Consider the following 9342-nt stretch of genomic DNA (forward strand, 5'->3'; position numbering starts at 1 on the left):
TCTTTCTCTTGTCCTGTTGCCTTCTACATTACTGACAATCATCATATTTTTTCAGCAAGTCATATTATCTCACAATGTGTCCAAATTATAATAGCCTCAATTTAGTTTTGTCTTTTACTGTATGTTCCAGGTTGATTTGTTGTATAAAGACTGTACTGTATAAATAAGTGCACATCTAAAACACTTTCATTTGTTCTTTCTGCAGGTGTGCCTAGGACCTAGGTGTGCCTAGGTCCAAGATGGTCTCCAAAGGAGGGAAAAGAGGAGAACCTACACTGAATTCCTCCCCCATGGAAGAAATTAGAAGAAAGATGACATTGGAACAGGTTAATGTTCACCCCCTCCTTCTTTGTGATGGAGGCATCAGGAGTTTTTCAGTCTGGGACACAATGTGTGGACAGAGGTCATCCTCGGTCCTGCAGTGGCTCAGTTGATCAGAGCTTTCTGCCATCTTGTTCTTGCTTTCCTACCCAGTAAGTCAGGGCCAGGGGTGGTGGGATTGGCCTTCCTTCCAGTGCTGGCCCCTCAGGAGTATTTGGTATATTCTTGCATTAGCATTAAACCCGTGGCTTTTAGGGAGAGTTGGTCCACCATTTTGGCAACTGATTCAAGCAGCTGGTTTTGCGCCAGAATGAAAGGCAACAATTCCTAATGATTTAAATTTTTGTTATTCATATTTATATTGTCAAGGATGGGAAGAGGCATAGAACCATAAAATTGAAAGAACTACAAGGGCCATCCAGTCCAATCCCCTACCATGCAGGAACTCTCAATCAAAGCATCCCTGACAGATGGCCATCCAGCCTCTTTTTAAAGACCTCCAAAGAGGGAGACTCCACCACTCTCCAAGGGAGTGTGTTCTACTGTTGAACAGCACTTACTGTCAGGAAGTTCCTCTTAATGTTTAGGTAGAATCTCTTGTGGTGGTCTTTGTCTTACGTACTAAAAGAACTTGACTATACGGTCTGAAAAATCCAATAATGATAATGATAATGATAATAATAATAATAATAATGTGCTGATTGGGTGAGGCTGGCCTAGAGCTATGCTAGTTAATAATGGACTTACCTACAAGGAAGGGTTTCCATGTGCTAAACAAAGATTCTTTTCATATGAGAAATCTAAGTCATCAAAGACTCGAATTGTAGCCTTGTCTTTTCCCTGATGCCTTATTCCTCAAGATCTAAGGAGTTAAAGAAAAAGAAGGGAGAATATTCAAAATGTCCCACTCTATTCTGAAGTGATCAAATAATATTTGGGATGCACCATGTTCTTTCCTCCACTTTTGCTTAATCACGGTCTGCATGAGAGCCATTTTCTGTTGCAGGTGACCTTTAGAGATGTTGCTGTGTACTTCAAAGAGGAATGGGAACTCTTGGATCGGAGGCAGAAATTTTTATACAACGAAGTGATGATGGAAAACTATGAGAATGTTTCCTCTGTGGGTAAGGAACTTTATTGCCCTTCCTACAAAGATGATGGGTCCTTGCATACTACATTGTCATGGCACTATGATTCTACATTAATTGTTATACTGTGGATATCCTGTGACTTTGTGGAATTTGTAGTTTAGTAAGGCATGAGAGCTCTTTAGTTGAAGATTGTTAATAACCCTTCCTAAACTGCCAATCCTAGGATTTGTTAGGAGGCAACCATGGCAGTTTTTAAATAAGGCTCCTTTCTAGCGTCCAATTCCCAGCCCCCATCTTCAGCCTTTCCTGTTGATTTGGATGTTTATTATTGTTTCTCACCAAAAGGGCCTCAATGGCCTGTTACAGACTGCCAAAATAAAGCTGCTTCGGGTCTCTTTGGAGGTATGCTATTTAAATAATGCATGGGTCCTAAGAGTCCGGAGGTCGCGCCAAAGCCACACTCCATTCCTAAGCACTGGAGTGCAGCTTTGGTGCAGCTTCCAGATTCTTAGGATGCATGCATCATTTAAACAGCATACCTCCAAAGAGACCCGAAGCAGCTTTATTTTGGCAGTCTGTAACAGGCCAATATGACTTTTTCCTGCATCACATTCGGGGTGTGTGTGTGTGAGAGAGAGAGAGGCGGGTTACAGACGGGCAAAAAGGGATGTACTCATGACGTCATGAAGGTAGAGCCTTCAGATGGGCTTTACCTGAATGCCGTCATGAACACGCCCCCTGCACGCCCCAAGCGGGAAGAAGCGGCATTAAAAAGGTGCTGCTTTTTTCCGCTTCTTTTCTGTTTGATACGTACCTGCGCAGCTCCGTCTGTAAGCTGCTGCACCGATACGTCAGAATTGCTACGCCGCAAATATAAGTTGCCGGTTTAAAAGCTCCGTGTCAGCTGCGTCCCATAATGGGTCGGGGTCCCGGGACATGCGTGGTTTGCAGCCAAGCTTTAATTGCAACGTCCACTGCCATGGAGCTGTGGAAGCTGAGGCACAGCTGCGGCGCGTTTTAAGCCTCGTAATCCTAACCCTAGAGCCACTTGTGCGCATGCGTTGCTAGAATCGCGGGAAGTTGTAACTTTTGCCGGCGGATGTTTTGGTTGTAGAAAGTGAAAAGGGAAAGTTTGGGATTTAAAGTGACCCCCTACACACATACCTGCGCCATTTTCACCTGGGAACGGGCACAGTTTGGCTGCTCCTGGCACAGCTGTGTGGCGGCTCCCCTTTGCCACCAGGCAGGATGGCTCAGCCATCCACCAGCACCCCGAAAAAAGGCAGGGGGATGTCTTGGTCTCATACTGAGACGGCTGACATTATAGCTATATGGTCCCAGAAACTGGAGTAACTGCAGAAACTGGAGCAGTCCTACCTGAATGCTGACACATATCGAGAAGTGGAAGAAGCCATGAGAGCTGCTGCACCAGTACACCAGAATTGCTTTAAGTTGCCCATTTAAAAGCTCCGTTGCATAGTGAGTTGGGGTCTTGGAACATGCGCAGTTTGCAGTCAGGCTTTAATTGCAACGTCCGCTGCCATGCAGCTGTGGAAGCTGAGGCACAGCTGCGGCGCATTTTAAGCCTCCTAACCCTAACCCTAACCCTAACCCTAGAGCAACATGTACGCATGTGCTGCTTGGAAAGTTTGCACTTTAAAGTGCACCCCTACACACATTCCTCTGCCATTTTCACCTAACAATAAAAAACGCTAAAACTGTAAATATTGACTTATGTACAAAGGAGGTGAGGGGAGATGGCAGGGGGACAGCGGTGGCAGCGGAGACAGCTGTGGCTGCGCATTGCAGATTTAGCAGGAGCGCGGGGACCAAAGGAGAGGAGGCATCTATGATGCTGCTGACACTGGCAAAGTGCAAACGGACAAGGATGCCAACACCAGCTGATCACCAGCTGGCAGGAGACCACCATTGTTTTAAAGGGGCTTGGGCACTTTAAATGTGCCCATAGGCTTTCTGCCGCCGCTGCTTAGCCCTGCGCAGCTGCGAAGCTGCGCACCTCTCATGCGGCAAAGGAAAAAAAAAAGAGACCCCGGAGCTTGAATGTGCCCAAGACCTTTTGATGCCCTCTAAACTTGCCCCCAAAGGCAAAGGGCAACTAGAGAGGGCCTGGGATCAAGGGGCAGGGAGCACTGACAAGGCACTAGGTCCCATGATGTCCCATAAAGACATCATTTCGCCTCCCAGGGCATGTGTTCCCTCCCAGCCCTATCTACTCTATTCTACCCTTCCTGTTCTCTCCTCCCACCATGCCTGGCTCACTGGTCCCCAAACCAGCAATCCCAAACTCTGTCCTCCCAGGCGTTTGGACTTCATCTCCCAGAATCCCCAGCCACCTTGCCCTGTGGTCTGGGATTCTGGGAGATGAAGTCCAAACGCCTGGAAGGACAGAGTTTGGACATTGCTACCTCACACCACTCCTGCCTAGCTTTAGAGTGCACAGGGAAAAAGTTTAAAGGGGCTTGGGCGCTTTAAATGCGCAGACAGGCTTTCTGCCGCCGCTGCTTAGCGCTGCAGCTGCGAAGCTGCGCACCTCTCATGTGGCAAAAGAAAAAAAAAGCCGCGGTTTGGGCCGCCCGTGCGGAAGCTGCCTCTCTTTTTGCAGCGTCCTCCGAGGCGGCGGTTTGGAAACTCGGGGTCCGAAACAGACCCAGGTGAGGCGTCTTCACTGCCCCCCGTGTGGAAGCTCCAACACCTGAAGCACGCCCCTGGGGCGGGCCGTCTGGAGGCTCCGCATTCAGCTGAATACACCTCCAAGACGTCCTCCCCTGCCCGTCTGTAACCCGCCAGAGAGAGAGAGAGAGAGAGAGCGAGAGCGAGAGAGAGCACAACAATGTTCATACAGAGCTACGCTATCTTTGCTTTGCTCCTGCCCTTCCTCCTGTTTCCTACATGGCGGATCACCTTCCATTTTCCCCTCCACTCTCCCAACTTCTGAATCTGCCCTCAACATTTCACCATCAGCATCTCTTCCCTGCCATTCTATTTTACAGATGCAGAAGGTGAAATGCTGAGGGCAGATGCAAAAATTAGAGAGAGGAAGGGAAAATGGAAGATGATCAGGCATATGGGAGGAGGGAGGACAGGAGCAAAGCAAAGATAGTCTAGCTCTCTGTGGACAGGAAAGTACTTCTGGGAAAGTCCAGAATATGGCCACAATAGGTGCCTTGTGTATTGTGAGGCAGCCATGAACTTGACAAAAATTTAACAACTGGTTTGAGTGAATTGGTGCAAACCAGCTCTAGTCCTTGTTTTTAGACATATTATGGGATCCAATTTAGCAATTATGGATATCTATGAAAGGAGAGAAAGGAAACACAAAAACTCCTTTGTCTCTGATTACTATTTTTCCTACTTGAGCTTTTCCTTGTCCTCCTTTACAGAAGAACTCATGAATCATCAGAGGATCCATGCAGGAGAAAAACCATACACATGCCAGAGATGTGGAAAATGTTTTGCTCACGTGTCAGCTCTTGTGAGGCATCAGGGAGGCCAAACAGTAAAGAAACTATACACATGCCAGCAGTGTGGGAATAGTTTTGCTCAGATGTCAGACCTTGTGAAGCATCAAAGAGTCCACACAGGAGAGAGACTATACAAATGCCAGCAGTGTGGAAAATGTTTTACTCAGACATCAGCCCTTTTGAGCCATCAGAGACTTCACACAGGAGAAAAACGATACAAATGCCAGCAGTGTGGGAAATGTTTTGCTGACAAGTCAAACCTTCAGGCTCACATGAGAGTCAACACAGGAAAGAAACGATACAAATGCCAGAAGTGTGGAAAATGCTTTGCTGATAAGTCACATTTTTTCAGGCATCAGACAGTCCACACAGGAGAGAAACCAAACAAATGCCAGCAGTGTGGGAAAGGCTTTGCTCGCATGTCAGACCTTCTTGTTCATCACAGGGTCCACACAGGAGAGAAACCATACAAATGCCAGCAGTGTGGGAAAGGCTTTGCTCGCAAGTCATACCTTCGAGCTCATCAGAGCGTCCACACTGGAGAGAATCCATTCAAATGCCAGCAGTGTGGCAAATGTTTTGCTCATAAGTCATGCCTTCAGAGTCACCAGAGAATCCACACAGGAGAGAAACCATACACATGCCAGCAATGTGGAAAATGTTTTACTCAGAAGTCACACCTTCAGGGTCACCTGAGAGTCCACACAGGAGAGAAACCATACAAATGCCAGCAGTGTGGGAAATGTTTTAGTCACAAGTCACACCTTCAGGGTCACCTGAGAGTCCACACGGGAGAAAAACCATATAAATGCCAGCAGTGTGGGAAATGTTTTGGTTACAAGTCACACCTTCAGGGTCACCTGAGAGTCCACACCGGAGAGAAACCCTACAAATGCCAACAGTGTGGGAAATATTTTGCTCACAAGTCAGCCCTTTTGATTCATAACAGAGTCCATACAGGAGAGAAACCACACAAATGTCAGCAGTGTGGGAAATGTTTTACTCAGAAGTCAACCCTTTTGGGGCATGAGCTTGTCCATAGATACCATACAAATGAAAGCAATATGGGAAAGACTTTGCTCGAAAGTCAGACCTTCTAGCTCATCAGAGATTTCCTACAGGAGAGAAACCATACAAATGTAAGCAGGGTGAAAAGTGTTTTATTTTAGATAACAACATTACACAACACGACAGATTATACATGAGAGAAGTCATACAGATGCAGAATTTTTTTTCTTTGTGAGACAGCCTCCATACATATAGATTGTGTTCTGTAAAGTTCTGTTAATAATCTTCTATTATGCTATTTCTGTTACAAAGTTTGTGGTTTTAAGTATCTTGCACTTGCAGGACCATTCAATAAACCTTTTCCCACACAGAGTCTGTGAATACCAGCATTAATTATGAAGCTTCAGTATTTGTATTAATGAGGTGCTGCCATTATTCAACTGACTATGACCATGAAGAAAGATGTTGAAAATGACACTGCTGTGTCCTCTGAGGGAGAGAAGAGCCATCGTTATTGCATATTATGGGATTCAACCTCTTTCTAGCCCTGCCTTGACACACAACATTAACTGAATCCTGAGTCAAACACTGACACTCCCCCCGAAAGCCAGGGACTAAACTAAACCCCATCCTCAGGACTAAAACCTAAACTAGAAAGGATCAAGTTTTATTTGGGTTCTTCTCCTGCAATGTGTGTGTGTGTGTGTGTGTTTTTACTGACTTTTTTACATGGGGCAGTAGGATGATCACACATTGGGAGATGAGGGTGCCTGTTCTCCAGTTTTTGAAAGGAAACTCCAGGTAAGAGGAAAGGGCTCTGGGCAAGCAGCAACATATTATAATTTACTTAATTGATTTGTGGCTGCAGCTGGCCTGGGGGGTTGGAGGGGGAAACAGACTGGCAAGAAGTGGCAGCCTCAATCCATCCCTTCCAGATTAGGGCCATGGCAAACTCATACTGCAGCCCCAACCCATCTTGAACCCAGCTGAAAAAGGAGCAGATAAGATCTGCTCCTTTTTCAGCAGGGGAAAAACTGGCTTTGCTGGCCCTGCCGCAGCCTCATGGCAGCTTCATAATGCATTGTGCAGGGTATAAATGCCTCACTGCCAGAGTATAATGCAGCCTCCCACATCTGGGCAGCTTCAAGGTGGCTTTCCAATGTCACTGCAGTGTTTGATGTCTAAACACCACCTGACAATGACATCCAGAAGCGAGCTTATTTTGCCTGTCTGTCGGGCTCATAGGCTATAGGGGCTCTATGGATCTGCCTCAACTCTGCATCCACCTACTGAGTAGAATAATGTTCGTTATACTGTTTCCCCAAGTAAGTGAAAAAGAACAATCCCTCCTTTTATTATTATTATTATTAACCTTTATTTATGAAGCGCTGTAAATTTACACAGCGTTGTACATGCAATCTTTTTAGTTAGACGGTTCCCTGCCCTCAGGCTTACAATCTAAAAAGACATAACACAGAAGGAGAAGGGAGTGGTGACGGGAAAGGGCAAGAGGTCCAGCAGTTCCTCTCAACCTCCGAGGCCTGGACCAAGGCAGATGGACTGAAGGGAGGGCTTGGCTTCAAAATGGAAGGTTAATCATTATCCAGGGAAAATACATACTCACAAGTAGGATAATACATATACAGTACATAGCAATACAGGAAATGGATCAATAAACAGCCAACAACAGAACATCAGATAGTAAGCGATCTGGGCACAGCTCTTTTAAGATGTCTGTCTTAATTTCTACAATGCAAAATATATTGTGTGTATTTGAATGACAATCTGCGAACAACTATGGTTGGCGCTTAATGCATCATGCTTAATGACATCACCAGAGGGTCATCTCCAGGCCCTAACTTTTGGCCCATAAACATCAAAGCCTGGGGCAATCCTGAATTCACAGCCCTATTAGAGATCAAATATGCACCACACTACCCAATTGTAAGAGTTTGATGCCGTGTGAACTGCCATTCCTCCATCTTACAGAATCCCTGGAATTGTCGTTTGGTGAAAAGGGTGTTTAGAATCAGCTGCTTGGCAGACAGAGGGCACTTGTGCAGGAATTCATGAGAGTTGCTAGAGAATTCTAAGACCCTCACGAAATGAGAAACTCCAGGAGTCTGTTGGCAAAGTTCTGGAAGTTTAATGGTATCAAAGTGCTATGGCAAAATTAGTCGATCGCAATTCTGGACACAATAATAAAGTCTCCGTCTTTATTGGTGAAAGGTTTATCTGCACTGAGAAATTCACGGATCCTCAAGGGATGTTCAGTTTATTTCATTTTATTTGTAATAATAAAAATAAAATAAAAATTTTATTTTTATACCGCCCTTCCGATGATCAGGGCGGTGTACAACATAAAACCAGTACAATACAATAAAAACAGTAAAAATAACCACAATAAACTTTAAAAATTACATTAAAACCAATATCTGGCCAGCCGACCACTGCTGCCAGAGGAGGAAGCTAATCAGGACCAGCGTCCGGGAATGCTAATAAAAATAAGAAGGTTGTAGCCTGTCTTTCTCCTCATATGGGGAATCAAGGTGGCTAACAACAATCTTAAAACAGTACAAATGAAAAACAATGCAAAAAGATGAAACATCATAAATATAGTTTTAATAAGATATTAAACAAATTATAAACTTACACATTAAAATATTAATTTCTATTAAAAATGATATACAGACCTTGATATCTGTAAAAAAAATCCCATTCCTTCTTTTCCTTAAAGATTCAGTCCTTTAAATATCTGAATGCCCACAAGAGAGAGAATGTGGAAGTGTAAAATACGTTTTGTTTGGAGAGAGTATATCTAGAATTTGTCCTGTAAAACTATTAGGACCCCCTTTGGAGCTATTTGTGCTGCAAAGGTTATGATTTTAAGGCATCTTGCACTTATATCTCCATTCAATAAAAGTTTACATTATTTGGAGCATTCTGTTTTTTTGGCTGCCCATCCAAAGAGTATGAAATATGGCAGCAGTTATGGGGAGTTTTTATTTCTGGGGATACAGAACGAGGGGCACAGGATCCCCACTCCTGGCATGACACTTGGCCCAGTTCATTGCAGATTTCTACTAGTTTAAGGTTACAACTAGACCTCTCCCTCTAAAAGTAACTTTCTCATGTTGCAGATATCATACATAATTAGGGTTCCCATATCCCGCCTAGGGGCGGGACTTTCCCGGTTTGGGGCAGGTCTGCACAGTCCCACCCTGGTTTGGCCCCGCCCCCCGGCAACGGAGGCCAGGCAGGGAAAGGAGCCTCGCCTCAGCAAGGCCCGTTCCCTGCCTGGCCTCCTCCGCCGATGACGGAGGCGGCCTGACAGGGCCAAAGGGCTTCACCTCAGCGAGGCCCCTTTCCCCTGCCTTGCCGCCTCCTCCGCCAGCGATGGAAGTGGCCAGGCAGGGCCAAAGGGCTTTGCCTCAGTGAGG

General features: G+C 45.4%; 2 protein-coding genes across 2 annotated transcripts in view; one reads left to right on the top strand and one right to left on the bottom strand.

Moving 5' to 3' along the window:
• Positions 1-6274, top strand: part of LOC121923003 (zinc finger protein OZF-like) — a 37658-nt gene extending 31384 nt beyond the window's left edge. The window contains exon 3 of the mRNA XM_042453067.1: positions 4817-6274. Coding sequence (XP_042309001.1) covers positions 4817-5994 — 1178 coding nt within the window. The 3' untranslated portion in view covers positions 5995-6274. The remainder of the gene's footprint in view (positions 1-4816) is intronic.
• Positions 1941-9342, bottom strand: part of LOC121922963 (zinc finger protein 436-like) — a 34816-nt gene continuing 27414 nt past the window's right edge. Inside the window, exon 10 of the mRNA XM_042452966.1 lies at positions 1941-1999. Within this exon, the coding sequence (XP_042308900.1) occupies position 1999 (1 nt within the window). The 3' untranslated portion in view covers positions 1941-1998. The remainder of the gene's footprint in view (positions 2000-9342) is intronic.

Source organism: Sceloporus undulatus, chromosome 2, assembly GCF_019175285.1.
Source record: "Sceloporus undulatus isolate JIND9_A2432 ecotype Alabama chromosome 2, SceUnd_v1.1, whole genome shotgun sequence".
Taxonomy (NCBI): domain Eukaryota; kingdom Metazoa; phylum Chordata; class Lepidosauria; order Squamata; family Phrynosomatidae; genus Sceloporus; species Sceloporus undulatus.